At 57.2% G+C, this 24,168-nt stretch overlaps 10 protein-coding genes across 10 annotated transcripts; 5 read left to right on the plus strand and 5 right to left on the minus strand.

The window, feature by feature from the left end:
- Positions 1-293: 293 nt before the first annotated feature.
- On the minus strand, positions 294-3,149 carry B0H64DRAFT_171562 (uncharacterized protein). The gene has a single exon (XM_062798774.1). The coding sequence runs from the start codon at positions 2,980-2,982 to the stop codon at positions 334-336; it is 2,649 nt and encodes an 882-aa protein (XP_062660033.1). The 5' UTR covers positions 2,983-3,149; the 3' UTR covers positions 294-333.
- A 1,023-nt stretch (positions 3,150-4,172) lies between these two features.
- On the plus strand, positions 4,173-5,127 carry B0H64DRAFT_321914 (uncharacterized protein; the record flags this gene model as incomplete). The annotated part of the gene is made up of 3 exons (XM_062800535.1): positions 4,173-4,231; positions 4,290-4,687; positions 4,748-5,127. 3 exons carry the CDS (start codon positions 4,173-4,175, stop codon positions 5,125-5,127), a joined length of 837 nt encoding a protein of 278 aa, XP_062660034.1.
- Positions 5,128-5,270: 143 nt separating this feature from the next.
- Positions 5,271-7,193, minus strand: B0H64DRAFT_417882 (cytochrome P450; the record flags this gene model as incomplete). Its single annotated transcript, XM_062805272.1, has 6 exons — positions 5,271-5,430; positions 5,492-5,697; positions 5,755-5,792; positions 5,824-6,070; positions 6,146-6,820; positions 7,122-7,193. 6 exons carry the CDS (start codon positions 7,191-7,193, stop codon positions 5,271-5,273), a joined length of 1,398 nt encoding a protein of 465 aa, XP_062660035.1.
- A 2,753-nt stretch (positions 7,194-9,946) lies between these two features.
- Positions 9,947-11,539, minus strand: B0H64DRAFT_398458 (uncharacterized protein). Its single transcript, XM_062803955.1, has 3 exons — positions 10,639-11,539; positions 10,214-10,564; positions 9,947-10,147 (listed from the first exon to the last, which is right to left on the minus strand). The coding sequence occupies exons 1-3, from the start codon at positions 11,293-11,295 to the stop codon at positions 10,070-10,072; spliced, it is 1,086 nt and encodes a 361-aa protein (XP_062660036.1). The 5' UTR covers positions 11,296-11,539; the 3' UTR covers positions 9,947-10,069.
- Positions 11,540-11,861: 322 nt separating this feature from the next.
- On the plus strand, positions 11,862-13,547 carry B0H64DRAFT_398459 (S-adenosyl-L-methionine-dependent methyltransferase). The gene is made up of 3 exons (XM_062803956.1): positions 11,862-12,139; positions 12,238-13,038; positions 13,132-13,547. The coding sequence occupies exons 1-3, from the start codon at positions 11,921-11,923 to the stop codon at positions 13,381-13,383; spliced, it is 1,272 nt and encodes a 423-aa protein (XP_062660037.1). The 5' UTR covers positions 11,862-11,920; the 3' UTR covers positions 13,384-13,547.
- Positions 13,548-14,902: 1,355 nt separating this feature from the next.
- Positions 14,903-15,881, plus strand: B0H64DRAFT_323846 (ribosomal protein L18e/L15P; the record flags this gene model as incomplete). Its single annotated transcript, XM_062800631.1, has 2 exons — positions 14,903-15,225; positions 15,299-15,881. 2 exons carry the CDS (start codon positions 14,903-14,905, stop codon positions 15,879-15,881), a joined length of 906 nt encoding a protein of 301 aa, XP_062660038.1.
- A 523-nt stretch (positions 15,882-16,404) lies between these two features.
- B0H64DRAFT_171725 (uncharacterized protein) lies at positions 16,405-19,267 on the plus strand. Its single transcript, XM_062798777.1, has 5 exons — positions 16,405-17,007; positions 17,143-18,000; positions 18,055-18,194; positions 18,249-18,842; positions 18,930-19,267. Exons 1-5 carry the CDS (start codon positions 16,503-16,505, stop codon positions 19,137-19,139), a joined length of 2,307 nt encoding a protein of 768 aa, XP_062660039.1. The 5' UTR covers positions 16,405-16,502; the 3' UTR covers positions 19,140-19,267.
- A 298-nt stretch (positions 19,268-19,565) lies between these two features.
- Positions 19,566-20,897, minus strand: B0H64DRAFT_171671 (uncharacterized protein). Its single transcript, XM_062798776.1, has one exon. It carries the CDS (start codon positions 20,766-20,768, stop codon positions 19,857-19,859), a length of 912 nt encoding a protein of 303 aa, XP_062660040.1. The 5' UTR covers positions 20,769-20,897; the 3' UTR covers positions 19,566-19,856.
- Positions 20,898-21,064: 167 nt separating this feature from the next.
- B0H64DRAFT_322501 (Cullin binding-domain-containing protein) lies at positions 21,065-22,317 on the plus strand (the record flags this gene model as incomplete). The annotated part of the gene is made up of 3 exons (XM_062800564.1): positions 21,065-21,366; positions 21,452-21,546; positions 21,605-22,317. The coding sequence occupies 3 exons, from the start codon at positions 21,065-21,067 to the stop codon at positions 22,315-22,317; spliced, it is 1,110 nt and encodes a 369-aa protein (XP_062660041.1).
- Positions 22,318-23,319: 1,002 nt separating this feature from the next.
- Positions 23,320-24,121, minus strand: B0H64DRAFT_374604 (ribosomal protein S6; the record flags this gene model as incomplete). The annotated part of the gene is made up of 4 exons (XM_062802351.1): positions 23,320-23,611; positions 23,698-23,729; positions 23,803-23,971; positions 24,006-24,121. 4 exons carry the CDS (start codon positions 24,119-24,121, stop codon positions 23,320-23,322), a joined length of 609 nt encoding a protein of 202 aa, XP_062660042.1.
- Positions 24,122-24,168: the final 47 nt, after the last annotated feature.

Consider the following 24,168-nt stretch of genomic DNA (forward strand, 5'->3'; position numbering starts at 1 on the left):
GGTGGCGGTCGTTGGTGTCAGGCGGAGGCCGGGTTGGCTGCTGCAAAGCAATCTTACTGGCTGGGGTTGCGATGGTTGGGCGATCAGGGGGGTTTGCAGCGTCGGTTCACCGGGAATTTCAGTTGGCACGGTTGGCTCTCCCAACGCCTTGGAGGAGGTTCCAAACCTTCACTGGGCTGGCTTACTGGACTTCGTTCTTGAATTGTCCCGAGCCTCCCGTCAACTGCACAAGGCACACACACAGCAGTTCTTAACTCACCAACCGTCAGCAGCGATGTGGCGTGTGATATCGCAGGCCGTAGCTATTCCTGGGTCTTTCCAGGCGTGACTAATTCACATGCCCGTCACACTGTTGTGGCCGTGTCCCCATTCTATCGGCGCCCCAGCGTGATGTCTCCCTTCCAAAACATGCTTTGAAACATAAATGACGAATGCACTGGTGCTCACCACATTTCGTCCCGATCGATTCATCATTTCGACTATTGCATCCTTCTCCTTTGAACGGCAGACAACACAGGCCTTCTCACAAGCCAGTAATTTCTCATGGGGGAGCGTCAGGGACGCGGTGATGTTGAGTCTCAGGTGAGAATCACACACCGGCGAAAGGCCGCAGAAGATATCCTGGACCGAAGTAATGCTCCTTGAAAGACTCGACTCGCTACCCCAAGTCCCCAGTACTTGATCAAAACTGCCAGCTTGTACAGCGCCAGCGATTCGGTCTCCAGGCTGCGAAGTCTCGTCCACAAGGTGAAGGCACCGATCCTGAATCCCCAACAACCGCGACAGTGCTCGGATAGCACTGCTTGGATCGATCAAGCGGGAATGCTGCTTTGTCCGAACCCGAAGCCACAGCTCGTAGCGACTTTTCTCTTCTGGGACCAGAATCATGTCCGTCTCCAGAGTCGTGTGGGGATCACTGGGGGCAACACACTCAGGGGTTGCCCCTTCAGTGCTCCCTTGTACTCTGTCACCCTGTGACTCAATCGCCTCGGTGTGTCGAGATTCGATCATCGCAAAGCTGCCCTCGACGCTCTGTATGGAAACCCCTCCCGCCTCCGACGTGCCATCGCCTCGCAGCACGCCGATACGGCCCTTCACCCTCTGCATGGAAAACGGTTTGATGGATCGGAGGTCCGCCGACATATCCAACCACGGCGCAAGTGTAGCCAGCCCACCATACTGGATCGCTAGTCGGGGGCGTTGGTATGCGTCCTCGGGGCTTTGAGTTTCGATCAGGTCGGGGCAGCCGAGAAACACGCGCGATGCGACGGCGAACCAGTCGTTCCATATCACGACCCCATGAATCACGGCCGAAAGAATATCAAGCACGCCCAAATCCTCGGCGTCGGGCGGCAATGGCGAGGCATCCTCGCAGCCGAAGCAGTCGGCAATGGCGTGGGCGACCAATTGCAAGACTCCCATAAAGACTTTCCTCCGGAGGCACCCCTTGTCAAAGATGGCGCGGCCAACAAGCCTCGAGTCGGGGTTTCGACGGCGGCACCACATGCATTTGCAGACCTCCCTGACAGAGTCCGCCAGGTCCTTGAGGATGGGATAGCAACACAGGGATGCTTCCACGTCGGTGGTGCTAAAATGCTCTCTGCGTTGAGTTGGCAATTCGGGCACGCGTGCTCCGTTGATGTAGAACGCTCCCCCTCTTCTTCCCCTCGGAGGCGCTTCGAAGACAGCGGCAGTGTTCTTTTCAGGGCAGTCCCATCCCATGTTGAGTATTGACGGCGACCGTGTCACAAGATCCATTACTCGAAGCGTCCGTCTTGACTCCCTGGGGCCTTTTTTGTCCTCCGGTTTCACCTGAACTGCGAAGGCAAGGCTCGGGAGACGGTTAAAGGTTCCGGAAACGGGGAGATCCAAAAGCCTTGAGACTATGATAACCGCTGTGGCGCGAGTTCTAATACCGAGAGTTTCGTAGTCCACCGATGGAATCTCTCGATCGCGGCGCCGAGTGAAAGGGACGTCATAGAGCTCGGTCCGGACAGCAGCACCCCGATCCCAAAGTAACGGGTCCCCGCAGTTGTAGGTGGTAGTTTCGAACAAGTCCTGGGCTTTACCGGCCACGGCCACACGCACTCTGACGATATTCTCAGAGGAACGGGGGTCGGCGAGTGTATCGCAAGTTCCGCGGGGGCAGCTCTTCCTAATGCGGACCTCGATACGGCTCAGAGCTACTCCCTCCGCGGACTCTCCCGGTTTGTCCTCCAGGATTTTCCCGCCGACCACGACTGTGAGGTTGCCTGTAAAATGATACCACAGCCACCATATCAAGTCCTTAATCAGATACATGCTCTCGATCACAATCTCTCCTCCGTTTTGAACAGCCGTCCTGATCCGAGCCAGGCAGCTTCCAAGCTCGAATGCCTTCAGGTAATGGCCGTTCTCGCAGACGTCGTCAAGGCCATTTGGCAGAGGCAAGACGTTGGAAATCCCTGACCTTGCCGTGGCTGAGTTGACCACGTAGAACCAGACGCTATCCACTAGCTTCCGGAGGACCCGTTTCATGGTGACCCCACGGGTGTCGTGCTTGGCCTTGGTCTCCGAGAGTAGCTCTCCCGGATTCTGGTTGGCTTGGATGATGAAGGCCAGAATGGTAGCGTGGATAAAGTGCTCGCTGTGGAACTGAAACAGGCCGGCCACAGTTGAAGTGAGCCATCGTAAGTGCGGGTGCGCCGCCATCTGCCCACCAAGAGACCCAGATGTGCCCTGAGAAACGAAGTCTTTGGCGATTTTGGTGATGGGCGGTTGAAGAGTGACTGTCTTGTAAAAGTCTTCACAGTTGTCGTTGCCGTAGACCAGTCCCGCGGACTGCTCCAGGCACAATCCAAGCTCTTCCTCATCCACTCCCTCCCTGCCCAACCAACGGGCAATATTCGCTACCACACGACTGCCGGGGCTATTGAAGATGGCGGTCAGCAAATCCATCCCCCGGGCGGCAACCTCCACTTGGGATAACTGATTATTGGCCATCACAAGTGGTGTTTAGAAGTATTGTTCTGGTCAGGGCGCTCCTTTGTATTGAAGGCAGTGAGCCGATACTATCGAGTCCAAACTGCGGGCCCTGAACGTATTTGTGTTTCACGTTCTCATCGAGGAGGGGTTTGGACACTTGTGGTAACGCAAGCGTCGAATGCATTGATGCCTAGCCCGGACAAGCCACTGCCGAAATCAAGGCTGTGCTGCCGTTGGCGTCTCCTGGGCCAATGGGGGAAATCATCACCGGCGGGATGCATGCGGAGGGTCCTCGGCGTGAGTGAGGAGCAGCCCAAGTTCTGCCATCTTTTACTTTGATCCAATTAACATCAATCCAATTGAGGCTGAGTACCTACCTATGCGAGCTCATGACAACGCTCTAAAGGCGGTGCAGTGTAAAGCAAAGCCTTGTATGCCACAGCAGAAAGTTGTCCGCGCGCGTTGCTTCAAAAGCTGTGGGTGATAAATCAACTTGTCTATGTCATAATATCCCGATAAATGTAAACAACTAATAACATATTGACCGCATCAACTGACCGGGCCCCCATTCTCCCCAACCGCCGTCCGTCTCTGAAATCACAATCCCAATTCTATCATTATCGCCAGCAGCCCTGCTTATAAAGGCGATGGTTCTGTTAACCAGACGATGCAAAACATCTAGAAATCAACCCCTAATATATCCTCTCTCACGAGGACATCAGAGACGTAGTCGATAGTCATACTGCGCTCGGCCCATAGGCCCGCTTCTCTGGCCCAGAAATGCTCTGATACCAGGGCTGACTGGGGTGAACCCCAATGTTCCCAACGTGAGTCTGCTCTGGTCAAAGGGGGCTCAACCTCGGGGATCACCATTGCCCACGTGTTGGAACCCGTCCTGTAATGCTTCCAACGCTGCCCACACGGCGCCAAGCAGCCAAAGCTCCTGACTCGATCCTGTAATCCTTCGGGTTGCAACCGACTCGAGTCAACAACTCCATGACCAATCACATCTGGGCTTGCTGACCCGAAGCGAGTACGAGCCCGCGATTTCCCGATGGAACCAACACTGAAGTGACGGGAATGTGACCGATGTCATATATAAATCTGACACGGTTTCACCTTGCATGGTTGAATTCCAGTCCTCGAGCTTCACACAGCACATGATCAGAACTCAAACACTTGATTCTCCGTATTCAACACCCGATACAATGACTTCTCAAGATAATACGCCAACCCAGGCTGCACAGCCCAAGATCACGCTTTACTGGTCAGTGCCAGGCTTGCCAGCATCAACCAGACTTCCGACACTGACATGGCACATCTAGGCTCGATCAGTCTCGCGCACAGCGGATCGCCTGGCTGCTCGAGGAGCTCAACCTCCAGTACGATGTTGAGATCTTTCACCGCAATGCAGACATGCAGGCCCCTCCAGAACTCGAAAAGCTTCACCCGCTGGGAAAAGCCCCCCTCATCGGCATTACGCTCCCAGATCCCGCAGACCCAACCAAGGAAAAGCGAATCATCCTCGCCGAGAGCGGCGTGATCGCACAGTATCTAACGGAGCACTTTGGCCGCGGGACATCCCTTGCGCCGAAGCGGTACCTCGACGGGCACGAGGGCCAGGTCGGGGCCGAGACAGACGAGTGGCTGCGTTACCAGTACTTTCTGCAGTACCCCGAGGGCAGTTTGATGCCGCCTATCTTGGTGGGCCTCATTTTGTCGAGTAAGTCAGACCAGTTCTCCGGCAAAGCAACCGTGGCTTGCTAACGGATGCATGCTGTAGTCCTCAAAAGCCCCAAGATCCCTTTCTTCATCCGCCCCATCACATCGAGCGTTGTCGACAATCTGTTTGCCGCCTATCTGATTCCGGAAATGGTCAAGCAATTCTCTTTTCTTGAGTCGCAGCTAGAATCGTCTCCCCAAAATGGTCAGTATCTCTGTGGTTCGCACCTGACGGCCGGCGATATCCTCATGAGCTTTCCCCTGCAGCTCTCGCGAGAGAGAATCGGTGGGCTCAGCGCGGGCAAAGACGAGGGCAAAATCGAGGACAAGTTCCCCAAGCTGTGGGCATATCTGAAACGCCTGGAGGAGGAGCCCGGTTTCAAGCGAGCTGCGGCCAAAACTGAAGAGTGGGAAAAGAAGGCGTTGGGGAAAAAGAACTGAGTTGAAATTCCGGTAGACGCCTTTTGGAATTACCAGGGTTTGTATGATACCCCCCTCTCACAATCTTCAGCCCTATGTGTGTCCTGTACTACTTTTACAAATAATCATTCTGTTCCTTTGCAACCACCACTCCGAGTTCTTTTTTACCTCTTTACAGGCGTGAGGCGAAGGAAGAGCTCCGTCTTCTTCCAGATGGTGTACACCCTGGCCTCCTTCAGCCAGTTGTTGCTCCGCTCTGCGAGCTCCATGTCGAAATCATACACCATACGCGCCATGACAAGTCTCATCTCGGCATAGGCGAGGCTATTCGAGTCAGTATGGTCTCATTCCACGGGAAAGGGGGTTGGTAATGGATGCAACTCACTTCCTCCCGACGCAGTTCCTCGGCCCAACGCTGAACGTCTGCATGGCCTCGAGCCGGTCTCCGTCGATATCCTTCTCGTCCCGCTCCTTAGCTTCCCCGAGGTCGGCGTCGATCTTGTTCAACCACCGCTCTGGCTTGAAGGCGAAGGGGTCGCTCCAGTGCTGGGAGTTGTGGTTGATGGCGTACTGCTGGATCTCGACGATGGTCTAGTGGCCATTTTGTCAGCATCACGCCGTCGTGCAAAGTTGCGGATGGCTACTCACGTTCTCGCTAACCCACTCGCCCGCGATCATCTCACCACCTTCGTGCACATCACGGGGGAGATTGCTGACGGCCGGGGGGGTAACGGCGCAGCCCCTCGTTGAGGCAGGCCAGCAGGTAGGGCAGCCGGTTAACTGCGGCGATGGTGATGTCGTCGGAGGTTTTGAACGCGGACCGTACCTCGTCGTTCAGCTTCTTGAGCTTGTCAGGGTTCTTCAGAAGGTGGAAGGTGACGCCCGCCAGCAAACTAGCTGTCGTCTCGGATCCGGCAGCGGCGATGATAGTGGCGTTGGATTGCAGGCGTTGGAGATCGAGGTTCTGTCAAGTCTCGGGTCAGTCCAATATCCTTTTCTGACCGCCAGGCCAAGGTAAGGTAGGGAAGCGAGCACTCACCCATTCCTCGCGCTTGCTCATCAGCCCCTCGAACAAGTCATTCCGTTCCTGCCCCATATCCAACCGATGCTGCAGCTTGTTCGACATCATGATCATCATCTGCTTGAACGAGTCCCAAGCAGCGAACTTGATGACCTTGTTCAGCGCCCACTTGAACCCAGGAACCTTCCCCAACCCGGCATACTTCATCGCCACGAACGCAGCCGCCTCGGAGGTCGAACCAGTAACCATGTCGACAAACGGATGGGTCTTCTCGTCCTCGAGACAGCCAAACGACTCTGCAAAGACCAGATCCCCGATAACATCAAACGTGGTCCAGTTATACCACTTGACCATATCGACCTCCTCGCCCATCTCCGTCCGCCTGTGCAACCCCCTCATCAACTGGTTCACACACCTCACAATCACCCCCTCATGCTCCCTCATCGACCGATCACTGAAACCCGCCGCGACCGCCCTCCTCAACCTCCCATGCTCCTCGCGATCAGCATCCAAAATATTCGGCGCATCCATGCCATCGCGATCAATCAGCTGGCGCCTATAAAACATATCACTCTTGGGGTTCTCCTTCAGCGAGATATGGTCCCCCGCGCGGTGGCCAAAGATGTCCTTCCACGCGCGCGGGTCGGTGTAGGAGAGGTGGCGCGGGCCGAGGCGCACCACGGGGCCATACTTCTCGTGCAGGGCATGCACCTCGAACGGGCCCTTGCCGGAGGCGATGCGCAGGGCTTGGGGGATGGGCAGGGCGCGGGAGAGGAGAGGGCCCGGGTAGTTGCGGAGGGGGTGCAGGAAGAGGTTGTAGAAGGCGAGGAGGACGAGGTAGGCGGTTGTCTGTGGGTGGGGTTAGTGAGTGTGTCTTTGTGTGTGTCTTAAGCTATTATCACGGGGTATGATGCGTGGGTTTGTTTGTTTGGCGGGGGCCTGCGAGGTATAGAGTGGGGGTAGGGGGTGAGGGACACGACTGGAGTCAACGTACGAGGAGGGGGATGGCGAAGAGGAGGGTCCGGAGGACCGAGGGCAGGTGCTCGACTACCGTATCGAGCAGCATGATGGGCGATCTTGTTGAAACAGAGGATCGGGTTATTCAAGTGCGGTTGTTACTGGTGCTTCAGGTCGCAGAAGCAGACTGCTGAACTGAAAAGAAGGACCTTGGAGAGGGGATTCGAAGAAGGGGGTCAGTCGTGCGCTTTATAAATAGGTGCGCAGCAAGCAGCCCTATCCGCCACGCGGCCACACTTCCGTCGTTGGTAATCTGTACATAGTACCAAGTAACCAATCTGCATGTTACATTCACATAAACTACCGGGGTTCTGTGAAGGCCGAGAGCCCGCCAATGACACCGCGTAGGGGACTTGAAACCGGGCGAAGTCCGAAAATACAGAGGATCAAAGCTTCACTGCCCTCCCCTGCCACCTGTAACGGGGGCACGGGCGGACCACGGAGACTTTCACCAATGCCGGCTGGCGGATTTGAAGGTGCAATGTAACCGAACTGCTTAACCGCTGGGGGGGGGGCAAACAGGGTTTGTCAACTGACGATAGGCAGACGCTGTTGGTTGTGGGAAGACCCTGTTGATTCATAATTCATCGGTCCGCTCTTTGGGTGCTTGGCCATAACAAAGGTGTGGACTAATGCAGGCTTCGCGCAACTAAGTTTCCGGTATCCGACCAGAACTTCCCCGAAGCCCCTCCCCCTCAAGGCCCCCTGTCTGGCACAGCCTTCAGAATTCAAGAAGGACGGGCAAACTCGGCTACAAATGGATAAACTCCCCACCACAATGTAACCAGGCGGTCCAGGCGGCAGGCCGTCATCTGATAGATCGAGAAAACCTCGACCCTCCGTGGGGTTGCTCAGAATGACCTCATTGCGTGGCACCACGTCAACGGCTGCACGGGAATGCACAGTTATGGGGCGAGAGAGCGAGCACTTGGTTAGCCACCGGGGTGTGGGATGACCCGCCTTCCCGTTCCCCCGATGCCTTCCAGGATGCCCCATGTATTAGTTGTGGTATTTTATGAAATATATGGACGGAATGAGTGAAGTGGATGTGTAATCGGTAGTTATTGGCGCAGTCCTGGTTGGCTGATTGTGGCTGGCAAGTTCTGACAAGATATTCCTTCGTCCATGCCCCATTCCTTCACTTTCTTCACATTCGCTCGTTGTGTTTACTTTGTGTCACTTAGTGCTTACAGAACGAGGGGGCCATGTCGGGTAACTGGGGGGTGAGCATGGTCTTGAACCAATAGTTAGGTTGCTCGTCTGACGTGGGCAGACCATACTTGCAACGGTGATTGTGCTTCCTTGAGAATTGAGACCTGATCGGGGAACAACGATGCGCATATGTACGTACAAAGGGTGCAAATATAGTATGTACACCACGAAAGTTTGCCATAGCCACCATTCCTGTGCAATTGGAAGTCTTGCCGATCGATGCTTGCTCGTGTGAAGAGTGAGCTGCTGGACTGTATCCCTCGATCAAACACCGTCTCCTCCCCTTCCCGGTGGCAACGCGCAAATATCTCCTGGACTGTGCTTGGTGCTTGCAGTTGGTAATATCTACTGCTACCGCTTGAGCTACTTAATATACATACATCAGGGACTGTAATGACTGCGCTTATTACCCCCTAGAACGCACCTATGAGGGCCGGGACGCGCGGTTCCCGTTTTCCTTCAACCCCGAGTAAGGATTGAGCGTCTCCAACCACTTGAGTGCGGACATAAGGCCCGCCCGTTTTCCCTCCGCCTCCGCTCTGGCGCCGGCGTCGGACTGATCCGGCACCCGTTCCGCGTTATACTCTTTGCGAAGCCTGGAGATGAACCCCTGGTTGGCATTGCGCTCTTCGATTGCCTTGCGCCTCCTCGCCTCCCGCGTTAGGAGCGTTTCCCACGCACGCTTTGTGTCGCTTTGTGCTCGGCGCCAGTCGTCTCTGGCAAACCAGAAAATCACGAACGAGTCCCACGCCTGCCACTGTGTGAAGCCGGGCCAGGCGTAAAGCGCAGCAGCATACTCAGCAATGGATATGTCTTCGTCCGGCAGTAGTGTGGTCATCCAGTTCCCGATTCCGCCCATCGTGGTAACCTTTATCTTCTCAAGAATATCCTGCTCTCTGGTTTTGCCCTCGTGGTAAGCCTGGGCCTGTTTTACCTCGGCATCGAGCTGTGATATTTCCAACTGCATCCTCGACTCCAACAGCTCATGCACGTGCATCTGGGCCGCAATCTTTGCGTCGTATTTCTGGCGGCTTGCCGGGTGGCTTAGGATCGCGTGGGCGTGCTGAACCTATGATTGAAATCAAGACGGCGAGCGGTGAGCATATGCTTGCTAACAACAACTAGAACGGGGGAATATGTTTATTGTTAATGGGCATACCTGGAAAAAAGCCAAAGTTATGTCCCCTGTAGCGCTTGCCGAGGGTTCGAGCGCTAACCAAGACTGGTAGGTTTGGAAGATGTCCTTCTGGGTTGCGCTAGGTTGTACCCCTAGAGTCGCGTAGGCAGGAAACCAGTCGATGGTCCATAACGGAGTAGGGTCTCTTGGGGACACCACGTCATTGTCGTGTACTGCTGACGGGGACATGCTCGCGTAGCGTGCCGAGGAACCGCGACTTGAGATGTTCGGAGGAACCGGGTGTGAGAAACGCTGCGTTAGGTTAGGCATTGAAGGAAATGGTATATCCGATAATGAATGGGCGAGGCGGGACTGGGCAGGTCAGAAGACAAATTGAATGTCTGTTAGTGGACGAGGAGGGCGGGCGAGGGAAAGAACTTGACACGCCGTCAACCAACTGGAAGAACTTAGACTCGAGTAGGAACGATGCCCCCATGAGCCAGAACAACCCGGTACTTAAACTTGGCTTAGAAATATCAATGCCGGAAGCTACTACCCGCTACCTACTTAACGTACTTTCTGAAGTGCCTGACCATTCACCTGCTCAACACCGCCGACCACTCTTGCCGTGCCAAAGACTCCTCCACGGTCAGCATGGGGCAATCAATACCCGCCTAGAAGCGGAACACGACAAATTAGTACACATGACAAACTCGGGTTCTACGTGAGAGGGAACTCACCTTGCGCAGGTCTTCGGCCTTCAAGACGTCCATTCCGCCGTCATAGCCCGGCTCCGAGCTGTAGTCGAACATCAAAGCAATCTCGACGCCGAGATCTCGGTCCCGCTCGGCCACCTGGTTCACCATTTCGTCGAAGCTGATCTCCCTATAGCGAATGGTGGCGCCCGTAACCTTGGCCCAGACCTTTGTGAAGTCGGACCAGCTGAGGTACTCGCCGGCCATGTAGTCCTTGCCCGGGGGCATCTGGTGCACGGCGTAGACAAAGTTGCCCGTGTCCGCGTTGACGTCCAGGTGCGGGATGAGCTTGTCTGGGTTGCAGGGAAAGCACGTCTCAAAGGTACCGTCGTCGAGCTAAGTAGGGGTAGCTCAAGTCAGCAACTGGACACCTTCTTCCCTATCCAAGCGTCTCCGAGTTGGGAACTCACCTTTCTGAAATATCCCTCCGGCAGGATGCGGTGGCTCGTCGTGAAGAAGCCCGTGTGGATGCAGGACATCTTCGCTGCCAGCTGGGGATGCGCCGCCGCAACGTAGTCCGGGAAGATATCGGCCTTCGCATCGTAGTGGTACAAGTCCTTGAACTTGCCGTTGCTGCACTTGCCAGCGTGGCTCAGCGTTGACGCCAGGAGACCGTTCTCCTCCAGGGAGTCCACGACCGTCGCCGCGGCGTCGGCAATGTTCTTCCCCTGTCGGTACTCGACATCATAGGCATACCGTCTGCAGGTGATGCCGAGCTCCTCTGCTTTGGCCCGGCAGTCGGGCCGGAAGAAGGGCTCCCAGTAGTTGGTGACGCTGAAAATGATGTTGGCGCCCGTGAAGGCCGCCTTGAGCGAATCGACGTCGTCGAGATCGGCGCGCACCACCTCCACCCCGAGTGCCGCAAGTTCCTTGGCCGCCGCAGACGTGGAGTCGCGCGTCAGGCCGCGGACTGCGTACCGAGAGTCTTGGACAAAGCGCCGGGCCACGGAGCCGCCCTGGTTACCGGTCGCTCCCACCACTACGACGAGTTTCTTGGTGGCATCGGTGCTGGCGGCGGTGGTGTTGCCGTTGGTGTTGTCGTCGGTGTTGTGGAATGGCGACGCCATGCTTATAGATTTCGCTGTGAGACGATGCACGTTGTTCTTGTTCCAGTTAGATTACGCAGGTTGAAACGTGCATGCATGCAATCACCAGCCCGGGTCCTACCAAAGAACAAAGAACGTGCTACGCGGAGGGAAGTGGGAAAGCGCACCTCGACGCTCATCTCATCCCATGGTAGTTAAACTGACTTTCACCCTTGAACCATCCCCCTTACCCCCACGAAAAACACCCCCCTTTCCCTCGGTGCCTAGCTCCGACCCGGTGAGGTGGGAAAGATTCCACCCTCCAATCCCACCGGCTTTTACGTTCCTTGGGGAGGAGTCACAAGGTCGGGTGGCCCGCCGGGGAGAATGGGACCCGGAACACGTTCCTTGTTCGGGTATGGCGGGTGGGACAGTACCAAGGTGGGACCACATGGCCCTCGGGACTCGGATCGTTCTGGTTTAGCGAGCGACTCGAGCCTGGCATTGGTTCGGATGGGGACCCAGCGGCTTGGTTTTGCCCCCCCGGCTCGCCGGTCCCGAACCCATATCAACTGGGTCCAACCCACTTCCGACCCTGTAAAGCGAGACGTGACTTGGTAAAGGGATTTTGACCAGTAATTACCCGGGGTGGTCAAACACAAAAACCATGGCATCATCCCGCAACCCCAACCCCACGATGAGCGAAGCTCATCAATCCCCTTGGGGGGCGCCATCAACTGGACCGGAATCAGGGGTAGTAGCACAGGGACAGGAACACGAAGAACAATTTCACGCACTAGATCAAGGACAGCAGCAGCAAGAGCAATGGCATGGAGGAGTAACCGGGCAACAGGAGGAACTCATCCCCGCTCCACTGCAGGTCGACGTAGGTGTTGAACCCCCTCAAGCCACCACGAACCAAACCCACCTGCACAGTTCCCGAGACATCATCCCACTAAACAAAGGGCCCCACCCCCGCAACAGGACGACATCGATCTCGATGACAACTCAGACCGCGACTCGGCCTACGGCTCGCTCGCGGGGTCGACGCGCACGGATTCAATCACGTCCTCCATCACCAACTACGTCTACGAGAACGGGCGGCGGTACCACGCCTTCCGGTCGGGCCAGTACGTGCTGCCCAACGACGACGCCGAGCAGGAGCGGCTAGACCTGCAGCACCACATCTGGCGCCTGCTCCTCGGGGGCGCGCTCTACACCGCGCCGCTGCGCATCCCCCAACCGGGGGAGCTCCTCCCCACCGCCAGCAGCGGCGGGAGCATCAGCACCAGCAGCAGCGGCGGGTCGGACTTCCGCATCCTGGACCTCGGGTGCGGGACGGGGATCTGGGCGATCGACATGGCGGACGAGTTCCCGCGGGCGTCGGTGTTCGGGGTGGACCTGTCGCCGATCCAGCCCGAGTGGGTGCCGGGCAACTGCCGCTTCCACGTGGACGACTACGAGGACGAGTGGACCTACCGCGACGACGAGGCCTTCGACTACATCCACGGCCGCGCCATCTCGGGCACCGTCGCCGACTGGCCCAACTTCTACCGCCAGGTGCGCCAGAACCTGAAGCCCGGCGGCTGGTGCGAGATGCAGGAGTACGATGCCTGGATCTATAGCGATGATGATAGCCTCGAGCGGGCGCCTTGGACCAAGACGTGGTCCGAGAAGCTGCATGCGGCGAGCACCATGTTTGGGAAGACCATCAATGTGGCCAAGGACCACAAGCAGTGGATGATCGATGCCGGGTTTGAGGATGTCGTCGAGAAGATAGTCCGGGTGAGTTCAGTTGTGGTCTCTTTTCTTTTCGATTTTCGACAAGGAGCGTTCGGCTTACAGATGTACATATCTACTGACCGACTACACTCACAGATTCCCATCGGCCCCTGGGCCAAGGACCCGGCGCTCAAGGAGCTGGGCCGGTTTGAGCAGCTGCACATGCAAATGTCGGTTGCATCGCACGTCCCGGCCCTTTTCACCAGAGTGTTCTCCTACTCGGAACAGCAGGTTCAGTTGTTGATCGAGGGCGTCAAACGCGAGTTTCGAAGCAGGGACTTGAGGTTAATCACATGCTACCGCTTCGTCGTCGGGAGGAGCCCTGGCCCTCCTCCCTTCATGGGATGAATCGGTCTACGAGACATGGTATTATTATTATAGTATTAATTTAATGACTTATGCTGCCGTAACGTCCTGTGGTCGTAAGCGCAGCTTGGTGCCGTCTCTTTGAGAAACACATGTGATTCCCATCCCTCCGCTTCTGAATGTACTTCAGGGATCGTTCAAGTCGTTCAAGGCCTTGCAAATTACCCTCGACCGTTCCCTCTTTGTCAGAATAAACCCATCCGTAACTTACGCCGCCGCCCATAAGCTCGATCGCCCATACATCGCCATGAACCTCCATGCGAACCTGGTCAGCTTTGCCGCCTCTCCGTATAATGCTGGCTAGGCGCAAGGCAGCCAATCTAGGTATCCTCGAGTCGTTCCGTCCATAGATCCCTTATAACACAATTTTTTAAAATAGACATATTGCTGGCCAATACCGACCCGTGTAGGAGCCGAGCCAAAGGCATGGGTCTTTTCATCAAAGATCACTACAATCCCGACGGGGCGGAATGACGGCAGAGAGTAGTCCAGGCGTCCTCGGAACTTGGGAAGCCTGGCTGAAGGGACTTGCATGTCCGTCTGGGCACGGTTAATGCTTCCTGGAGCCAAGATGTCGTCGTGGGCGGTGAGATGGTACTCCAAATACGTGTCGACAAGAAAGTGATATAGGGTGAGCTGTCCACTCTCGGGCGGTAGAGCGGGCGTCGAAATCGCCGAGACATACGATCACTGCCCAGTCGAAGTAATCGAAAATTCCTCGTACTCATCATCCCCGTTTTCGTCCGAGTCATGGCGCTTGGTGTTCTCGGAGCGTAAAAGTGCGTCGTACTTTTGAAACTCGCCGGACCGGACGGGCGAATTGTAAAAGCCCGACGCCGACACGATGATTCTAAAGCGAGTCGTGTGAAGCTGGATCTGAACCCTGAACCATTGGCATTACTCGCCCTCGTTGGAGGTTGTGAAACTGAGCTGACGATATCTTGAGCTCGTCATGATCACGGATGGGACCTGGTTGAAGGTTGCTGGAAATGGATGAAGTTAAACAACAAGGTCGGGAAAGAAGTGCGTGAGGGCGGTTGCCACCGACAGATAGCAGCTTCTACTTAGTTTAATCCAGGGAACTACTTATAGTGCCGGTGTAGTCGTGAACGCCACCAACGCCATCAGCATGGATAATTAGAGCGAAATTGAAAAGTCATCAAACTTTATCATGGGATACGCCTCCCTGGTTTCATGAATGACACTCTGGGACATGGATAACTGCCCCATGGAGTTTCCAAATTACTGTAGATAGCGTTCAGATTTTTTCCGGCCTGCTTGTGTTATTGCCTGGTTGGGTGAAGTTGTTACTTGAGGGAGAGAGGGAGGATGTTGTTTTGGAGGTACCTTGTGCGTGGGGAGAGGATTGTGGGGGAACGACCCCTCTTAGTCAGCAGACCTCAAGCTCGGTCCAATGCGTGCGACGGCGCGAACTAAATTTTGATGGAGCGGCACCTCGGCCCTGGACTGTGAGCGACCCTCCCAACCACAAAACCCAACGATGCCCCCAAGATTACCACTTGCGCAGGCGGCGCGATGCTGCGCTGCGGCGATTGAGGCCCCTGCGAGGCCGGCGAGCCTGGTCTCCCTCTTCGCCGCTCTCTCGGTGCAGACACGGAGCGCATCGATCCTCGCCAGCATCTCCGACAATAAGGGCGCCTACAACAAGCGCATTCGGAAGGGTCGCGGTCCCTCGTCCGGCTACGGAAAGACGTCTGGTCGTGGTCACAAGGGTACGGGGCAGCGTGGAAAACTCAACCCGTGGTTTCAGGGTGGCCAGACTGCCCTCATTTTCAGCCATGGCAAGATGGGCTTCGTCAACCAGTACGTGTCCCATGCTGGCTCTGGGGCTCGCCAATGACGCGAAATGAACCACTTTACTCACACGTTGTGACAGTCGTGCACCTGAAATGATGGAGCTGAACCTCGACCGACTTCAGGCCTGGATCGACGCCGGCCGTCTCGACCCGAAGAAACCCATCACGCCCCGCGAGATCATCAGATCGGGCGTCATTGGTGGTAGCATCAAGGACGGGATAAAGCTACTGGCCCGCGGCGGAGAAACGCTGAAGACGCCAATTGACATCATGGTGTCCCGGGCGTCGGCCTCTGCTATTAAGGCGATCGAGGATGCCGGCGGCAAGATCACAACGAGGTTCTACACGAAAGAGTCGCTCAAGCGGTTGGTCAAAGGTCACAGTGTCAACACGGAAAAGCCGCTCCCTTTTGGGCCCGAGCATGTCGAGGCCGTGCTGGAGCAGGCGAGGACGACCAAGAAACACTTCTACCGCTTGCCCGACCCGACAGGTCGTGAGGATATCGAGTACTACCGGGACCCGGCCCACAGGGGATATCTGAGCCACACTCTGCAGCCGGGAGAGTCGCCCAGTTTGTATTTCAAGGTCCCCGGCACGGCGGCCATCACGGGCAAGCCCAAGAACAAGGAGAAGGCCGCCGAGCAAGCCGCGAGGTTGTTCTAGATGAATACACCTTGTTCTCTGTGTTTGCACTTGTATTTTACTCTGGCAGCAATGTAAAATTCATCCTGTATCAATTCCCCAAGAAGTTCGCAGCAGGTTGCCCGAATCCTCAACTTTGTGCAAGTTCCTCTCTAACCCTCTACTCTCTAACAAGCACCATGTGGTTGATATGGATGGTCCGAGCGCATCTTCTCCAATTGCAAGCTACCCCTGTCTGTTGGGGTCGAGCTGTGCCTCCGCCCTCCAGCCCCCTTCGCCTCCGGGCAGTTGCTTTTGCCGCCTCTTGCGCTGACGACATCTCCTGCGACTCCCAAGGCTGAAGCTTTTGGCCGTCTTGTCTCATGTGTCCATGAACCCCGAACCGCTTCCTTCATCCCTTTTGTCCCCGTCACTTCCTGTTTCGTGGCGTTCACAAACCAGCGCATCGTTGCGACAGCTGCCTTGCCTACAGATTACAGAGAGAGTGCCTTGCCTGACTTCACAAGCCCTTGGATAGCCGCTGCTCCAACCCCCGCTGTGTCGCGCGAAACGGCACATCGCGACGATCGTTTCAACTCAGCCAGGCCTGCTCGCCTCGACCAAACTCCAAAAACTTCCAATCGCTAATTGATAATATCTATCATGTCGCTGTCGCTTTTCGGCAGCTCCCCGTCGGATGGTTCACCCGAACTGCCGAATAACTTCGACAACAGCAGATCCTCACTGTTCGAAGACGAACCGCCAATGACCAAGTCCACCACCTCGGCATTGTTCGCCGACGATGAGGCCGGCTCCGACTCGCCGTGGGACATGCCGACGCCCCGAAAACAACAAACCCGCGCCGACCTTATTCGAACCCTCCTCCCCGCTTCCGAGGTGCCCGACAGCTACATTGAGGCCTTTGACAAGGTCGTCGCGGAAGATGGCAGCGGAGGCCGCATCATCGCGGGCGGAGTTGCGAGGACCCTGGCCGCCGCAAAGCTCGGCGCCGACGCCCAAGCGCGAATAATGTCCATTGTTGCACCAGGCGGCAGCCGTGAAGAAGTGTCTCTGGACAGGAACCAATTCAATGTGTTACTGGCCCTGATTGGCCTCGCGCAAGAAGGCGAAGGGGTTAGTCTCGATGGGGTAGACGAGCGACGCCGAGGTGAGTAAACCCAACAAACGTCTCTTCCACGCCCTCATCCATCCATTTCATCTCGAGTCCCATGCGCCTGTTCGCATTGCGCAAGGCAATCTTATCGGAACCACCGGCAAAGCTCGCTCGCTCATCGGCTTCAAGGTCCCGCCGTGCGTGCGCGAGTGGGCCCATGTTTTGCACCTGTCACCTTATCGGAGCTAACCCAACTGCGCCAATCCCCAGATCTCCCCCAGCCGACCCTTCACGGCCTTGTCGAGAACACACCAGCCCTACCGCAAGTAGAGGAACTGGCCGCGAAGTCGCCACAACGAACAGCGACACCCCCGAGAGCCCCCGAGCCCGCCTCCCCAGCACGGCACCGCAGCATCAGAAAGCCACCATCGATGGACTACCCCGAAGACCCGTGGAACAGCCCCGACCTGCATAGGGGCCACAACCACGGCCCCGAGATGCCGCGCCCAAATGGCCATGACAGGTCTGTATCGGCCGGCCCCCTAAACGGGGGTGGCTTCGGGACCAGCCCACAGGCGACTCTGCCCCGCCGTACCACGTCCACATTTACGACTAGCGTCCCTCCCTCGGGTGCTGGTTCGGTTACGGAAGGACCGGCTGCGTGGGGATTTTTAGACTCCAACGCGCCTGCCGCCGGGCAGTTCAACGAGCCGCCGGCGAATCCCATCGCTCAGGCTCCGTTTGGCGGCGTTGCCGCTACCGCTGTCCCGCAGGAGGCGGCTAGTGTCCAGCCCCCGACGCCAGCCATCAACAGGACCATCGGTGGAGGTCGGAACGGGGCAGGTGTGGAAGAACACATCCTGGTGACATTAATGCCGGAGAAGGAGGGCGTGTTCTTCTTCCAACATCACAACTACGAGGTAACCAGTTCGAGGAGAGGAAGCAAGGTGGTTCGCCGGTACAGCGATTTCGTGTGGCTGCTGGACTGCCTGCACAAACGATACCCTTTCCGAGTCCTGCCGCTCTTGCCGCCTAAGAGAGTCGCAGGTGGGTTCACTCCTGTCCTAGCATGCATAACCTCCTTCTAACAACACGTTCTAGTCAACGGAAACCACCTATCCAATGATGGCGCCTTCATAGAAAAAAGGCGCCGCGGCCTTGCTCGGTTCCTGAACACGCTGGTCCGCCACCCCGTGCTCGGCCAGGAACAGCTGGTCATTATGTTCCTTACAGTCCCGACGGTAAGTGGATCCGCTCAAGCTCGAGATGCAGCGGCTGACAAACTACGCTTCTAGGAACTCGCCGTATGGCGCAAACAGGCCACCATCTCGGTGCAAGACGAATTTGCCGGCCGGCCCCTGCCCCCCGGCCTCGAAGACTCCCTACCGCCCACGCTCGAAGAGCTTTTCGCCCGCACCCGCTCCGGCGTTAAGCGGAGCGCCGAACTGTACATCACCATTTGCAACCTCATGGATCGGCTGGTCAAGCGGTCCGAGGGCGTGGCGGCCGATCACGCGCGCGTCGCCCTCTCGCTCGTCTCATTAACCGAAGCAAGCGCCGACACCTATGCGACCGACACCAACGACGTGCCGCTGCTCAACGACGGGCTGCAGGCCATGAGCCGCCACCTCCGCACCGCGCAGAGCTTGATCGAGGACGAGGCGCGCGTCTGGGAGGGCGGCGTGCTGGAGGACCTCAAGCGGCAGCGGGACGCCCTTGTCAGCTTGAGGGACCTCTTCGACCGCCGGGAGAGGCTCGACAAGGACAACATCCCCTCTCTCGAGAAGCGTATCGCGGCGAACGAGACGAGGCTGTCGGCGCTGCGGGCGAAGCCCGAGGGCATGGTGAAGCCGGGGGAGGTGGAGAAGGTCGTCGAGGCGGTTATCAAGGTAGGACCAGACCCCGCCCCCTATCCTTCCACACTTCACTGCGTCCCTAATTACCATTTATACTAACGCTGTAAACCCACAAAACAGGACAAGGAGTCGATCGTCGACCAGCACAACCGGTCTGTCTTCGTCCAGGAGTGCGTGCGGGATGAGTTGAGCTACTTCCAGCACACGCAGTACAACGTCTCGCGGTGGAATCAAGACTGGGCCCAGGAGCGCGTCAAGTACTCGGAGCTGCTGGCCGACAACTGGCGCCGCCTGCTGGATGGGCTCGAGGGGATGCCGCTGGGTGATTAGGGCCCGAAGCGGGATTCTCGAGAGGGAGAGACCGCGTGGTAATAATACTGCGGTCGGTGGCGCGTGTCGATGAGGTGGCAGGATGTTTCTTCCGACAGGGAATACAGGGATACATTTGGGATTCCATATCATCATCGGCGGCGTTTCTTTTCCATTTCTTCTATTCAAGTTGTACTGTGCATAGGAGTCGATACCTTTGGTAGCTGGATGTTTGAGATTGCGATACCCTGGGTAACAAGCCGTTCACTTTACCATCTAGTTAGTCCTGTTGTCATCATTGTGCCACCATGCTGTTGTTGGTGTCTTTTCCAAGACATTTTGCCTTGTCACAAAACCGTGTAACAGCCAAGTGAATGAATAGTTGCAGTACTTCGTCGTTAAAACATCAAAACCCCTCGACTTTCGCATCCCCTGGCGCCAAGCCTGCCCCTCGGTCTCCAACTCTGGCCCACGGCCCCCAGGCCCGTCCAGATGCGCTGCAACCCCCGCCATGACGTTTTTCAGCCTCGCGCGCCTGCCTGGCCTCGTCCAGCTGCAGAATCTTCTTCAGTTGGTCAGTCGGAGGAATTCTGTGACCAACCATTACCCCCGACCAAACGATTAAAAGGACCCAACCCTCAACAAACTCGCACGCGAGGCTGTCGACCTCGTTTCGCGTCCCTCCGCCTCGCCCCGCTCCAACCCAACAACAGCCCCGCGCAAACAGCACCTGGCCCGCTATCGCGTGTCCCGCAACCCGATTCGACCGCAACACCGACCCTTCTTCTGCCCAAGGAGCCAGCCTTGGCAAGAACCTGAAGTCGAACAAACGACCTGATCTTGCGAGCCACAAGAACCGGCCGCGACCGAACCCAACCCGTTGCGACCGAACCCCTCGCGACCGTGCAAAGCTGCACTTTCAAGAGCGCCCATACCGTACGACCCGACGCGGCATCCACAAACGCGCGCAACTACCCTACCATCTCCCGTCCTCGCCCTCTCCTTTTCCTTTAGCGACATCGTCCCAGGGGCTGCCTGGCCCTGCCGTCGTTTGTAGGAACCGTCAAAATGCCGGCGACCTCGACGAGGCGGACCCAAGCCGCCGAGCAGTTTGTAGCGGTAACAAAAGCGACGAGGGAGAGCGCGCAGGCGGTGGGTTTTGCTTCCCCTTTTTATTTTCTTGTCTCCCTTTTTCTTTTGTCTGCCCCGCGCGCTGCTGTCATCCCGAATACCACTACCGTCGCGCTCTCTCGCACCGCATGGCCGATGGGGTGCTCTTTCGGCCCGATACCGATGGGCCTTCGATCCTTGCCTTGCATGACACGCGCTGACTGTTGGACGAAATGCGACAGTACCTGAGGAACAATAATTACAATCTCGATGCCGCGCTGAACCAGTAAGTTGGTATTTTCCCGCTCGTTTCCTGCCCTTTCGTAGCTCCCTCCTCCGCCCTTTCGAGAGAGTGCCTTCCTCCCCCACACCCCGAGTGGGCCGCCGGCGCTTGGACGGGGTGTCTCCGGCCGAACCATCTCCGGGCGCCTGTGTCCCGCACATCCCAGGCGGAAGACCCGTGGTGGAAGCGTTCTGGAAGATGAGATCGGCATTACGACACCATGTCTCATATAGCACGTCGGGGCCAAAGCCAAACATCCCTTGCTTCCCTCGGCTACCTTTTCGACTCTTTCAACTCGGCTTCTCCTGTTTCTGGAAGCTACCTAGGCTTTTTGTTTCCTCAATTGCCTTCCAAACAAACAGCCTCCTAGTGGAACCATATTGCCATCTCGTTTATCCGTCCGTACCTTCCTGGTTTCCGTTGAGCTCATTACTCATTTCGTCTGATCAATCTTGGATATCGCTCCTTCCGTTTTTTGTTTTGTTTTGTTTTCTTCATTTTTTTCCCTTCCCATATGACCGCACGGGATGCAGCACCTTCCCCGGCGAGCATGATGCGCCGCTTCTTCCATTCTTGCTTCAACAAACGACCAGAGTCAACGCCACCCCACACCCAAGGGTCGACCGAGACAGATAGCAGTGACGCAACACTCGTTCCTCCGCATCCACCACCACATTCTTCCGGGCTCACAATACGAGACCGTATGAGAGCCACAGGCAAGGGAAAGGGCGGATTAGAAGCAGAGTCATCTACCGCCAAGACACCGACCATGCCAAAAGCTGCAAAGGAGAAGAAGGCGACCAAGGCGGCGAAGGACCGGAAACCCTACTCAAAGGCGGCAAGGTCCGACCCCGCGTCGCTCACTATTTACTCACGCGCGCTGCTTGGTGCTTCTTCGGCTTGAGGCGGATCGGAAAGCTGACGGCGGTGCTCTTTGCAGGTATTACAACGACAATCAGAACCATGGCGGCAATAATAAGGCGGACGCAGCAGCGAGGGCGCAGCTGAACCAGTTCTTCGATGACCTCATTCCAGGTAGGCCCCGCCAGGTCACCTTTCGGCAACGAAGACCAGCAAACTGACCAACTACCAGAGGAGGAGAAGGCGCGAAGCTCAGAACCGATTTCCGAGATCGGCGCCGAGCAGTCCATGGCCTACCTCGAGCGCCTCGAGGTCAACATGGCCAGCTACGAGCTCTTCGTAGTGCTCGAAATCGTCAAGGCCGAGTCCATCGGCACCATCACGCGCTCGGGCTTCGTCGACGGCTGGGCGCGCGTCATCGCGGAGACGAGCAACCACGCTAACAGCAACATGCGCATCACGCCCGACTGGGCCGGCCAGCAGCGCCACGTGCGGGGGCGCATCGCCCAAGTCATAGTCGATGACGACTACTTCAAGACCCTCTACGACTTTGCCTTCCAGGTCGGCCGGGAACCCCCGCAGAAGGCCATCGGGATGGCGGTCGCCGTCGGGTTCTGGGAGGGCCTGTACGAGCCCAACTCCAACCCGTGGCGGTCGGCGCACGTCAACTGGCTCGAGAACTGGACGACGTACCTGCGGGAGAAGTACGGCGTCGTCAAGGTGAACGAGGACGGCGAGGAGGAGGTCGAGTACAAGCGGACCGTCAGCAAGGACCTCTGGACGCAGACCCGCCTGTTCGCCATGAAGACGATGAAGGACGAGACGCTAGGGTTCTGGTCCGAGGAGCAGGCCTGGCCGGGCGTCATCGACGACTTTGTGCTGTGGTGCAAGGAGAAGGGCATCGTGGAGGAGAAGAAGGCCGAGGACGCCATGGACGCGGAATAAGCCGGCACAGTTTGCCATGTTGCCCGCATGCCTTCTGCAGACGGCCCATACATAGATGGCGGATGCTGCGACGGACGGCATGGGGAATAACGACGGAGGCACGCCCCTCCATTGCGGGAGGCCGGGTTGCCCGGGTGGCATACACATAACGGTTCACAGCGACGGCTTCGGGGCATGCATACACAGTACAGAACTGGTATAGAATAAGACTTGTTCATGCAATTATGTAGCCCCCTTGCTTATGACCTGACCAGTGCCGAGATGTTGAATCTGCGATCGACGGCCCTATTGGCGGGGGTGCTGAACTGCCGTGAGAGCGATACCACGTTACGTCAGGGGGTCCCGGCGAGGTCACGCCCAACCAAGCCTGGGCTGAACATGGGAGAGCTGGTCGGTCGGGAGTGGTCCGTTTCGTCGTGTCCAGGAATCGGACCGGTGCGGCATTGGCACGCTAAATAAGGCCGAGATCTCGTATCATCCGTTGGGAGTGTTGTGTTGATGCAACTCAGAAACGAACCAGTACCAAAGCTGTCAATGTATGTATGGAGGTAGTGGTGGAAAATGTCTTTGTTTTACATCCCGCTGTGCTCCTCCATGCGAGAGCCGAGTGGTCATGTCTCAGCTGCGCATGTCTATGGTATGCATGCATGTACATGTGTGTACATACAGCGTATATCGTACAGTTTCGTGTCTTCGCCCTGGCGCCTGCGGTGTGGTTGCGGCATCCAGCAACCCACTGCCATGGCGTGGACGCCGTCTTGTGTCTATTCCCGCGCGCAGTCACTTCCCCTGCGACAGTGGCTTCCGTATAATTCTTCGCCGAGGGCGACCATGGTGAGTGCCTTCCGCGCTGTGTCGGCCCGCTGCTCTCTTTCTGCTGTGTCGCCCCGCCGCCCATCGCCCATCGCCCGTCTCCTCCCAGCCACCACCCAAGTACGTGTCAACCATCTCCAACCCCCATCCCATCCCACCCCATCCCTCCAGCATAAAGTCAACAACCATTCACTCCAAATTCTTCCACTGCACCGCCCCGAACCGGCTCAGCGTCTCCAGCTTCCCATCCCCCAACTTGACCCCCCCAGACCGGATAACGCGCGGGTCGACGCGCAGGGTGCGGGCGACGTCCTGGTGTGTGGCGACGCCCGCGTCGTAGCGCAGCACAAAGTAGTGCCCGCGCACGTGGCGGGTCTGGTTGAGCGAGACGGCGCGCGGCAGGTGGAAGACGCCCCAGTTGGCGACGTCGCGGATGACGCCGCCCTGGCGCAGGATCAGTTGGCCGGCGGTGAGGACGATTCTGGATGGGGGGGGGGCGTCGTGGTTAGTCGTGGGGGGAAGGGTAAGAAGGGCGGGAGGTGGGGAGGGGGGGGAGGCGCTTCTTACTCCTTCACCTCTTTGAGGTTGCCCGGGCGGACCTGGTGTGGTGTTAGCGGTGGTTTTGTTTCGTTATTCGCTTGCTGGCTCGAGGATTGGGAGGTGAGCACGCACAATGCCAATCATCTCGTACAGCATCTTGGTGGTGGGCGACGTCGGGCTGCCGTTGCCGTGGTGTGGAATGTCGCGGGTCTGGCTTTCTTGGTGGGTGACAAGAGTCGCTGCCTGCACAATCGAGGTTGTCAACTGAACGCTGGAAATTTTGGCGGCATCTTCCGGGATTCTGCCGGGGCATTCCCCACACCGCCTTTTTTCACTCGTGCCAAGCCAACGCATTCGTCGACTGTCGAGCTGCCTTCTGAAAGCCCCTGGAATTCCAGTGGGTGGCACTAAAACTCCAGCAGTACGTCTTGCCCCAAGCATCTCCATCCATGTCTGCCCGGGTGGTCGGCTGTTATCAAGAGGGCGCCGGGTCATAAA

The sequence above is a fragment of the Chaetomium fimeti genome (assembly GCF_033439085.1).
Source record: "Chaetomium fimeti strain CBS 168.71 chromosome Unknown B0H64scaffold_4, whole genome shotgun sequence".
NCBI lineage: Eukaryota > Fungi > Ascomycota > Sordariomycetes > Sordariales > Chaetomiaceae > Chaetomium > Chaetomium fimeti.

Bases quoted from the DNA above. Each gene is read 5' to 3' on its own strand.
- B0H64DRAFT_171562 (XM_062798774.1), bottom strand. From the start codon at position 2,982: ATGGCCAATAATCAGTTATCCCAAGTGGAGGTTGCCGCCCGGGGGATG.
- B0H64DRAFT_398458 (XM_062803955.1), bottom strand. From the start codon at position 11,295: ATGGCGTCGCCATTCCACAACACCGACGACAACACCAACGGCAACACC. The intron at 10,565-10,638 runs GTGAGTTCCCAA...ACCCCTACTTAG, and splicing joins CGGAGGGATATTTCAGAAAG to CTCGACGACGGTACCTTTGA. The intron at 10,148-10,213 runs GTGAGTTCCCTC...TTCCGCTTCTAG, and splicing joins AGGCCGAAGACCTGCGCAAG to GCGGGTATTGATTGCCCCAT.
- B0H64DRAFT_398459 (XM_062803956.1), top strand. From the start codon at position 11,921: ATGGCATCATCCCGCAACCCCAACCCCACGATGAGCGAAGCTCATCAA. The intron at 12,140-12,237 runs GTAGGTGTTGAA...CCCCCGCAACAG, and splicing joins CCGCTCCACTGCAGGTCGAC to GACGACATCGATCTCGATGA. The intron at 13,039-13,131 runs GTGAGTTCAGTT...CTACACTCACAG, and splicing joins TCGTCGAGAAGATAGTCCGG to ATTCCCATCGGCCCCTGGGC.
- B0H64DRAFT_171725 (XM_062798777.1), top strand. From the start codon at position 16,503: ATGTCGCTGTCGCTTTTCGGCAGCTCCCCGTCGGATGGTTCACCCGAA. The intron at 17,008-17,142 runs GTGAGTAAACCC...ATCGGCTTCAAG, and splicing joins GGTAGACGAGCGACGCCGAG to GTCCCGCCGTGCGTGCGCGA. The intron at 18,001-18,054 runs GTGGGTTCACTC...AACACGTTCTAG, and splicing joins GCCGCCTAAGAGAGTCGCAG to TCAACGGAAACCACCTATCC.
- B0H64DRAFT_171671 (XM_062798776.1), bottom strand. From the start codon at position 20,768: ATGTTTGGCTTTGGCCCCGACGTGCTATATGAGACATGGTGTCGTAAT.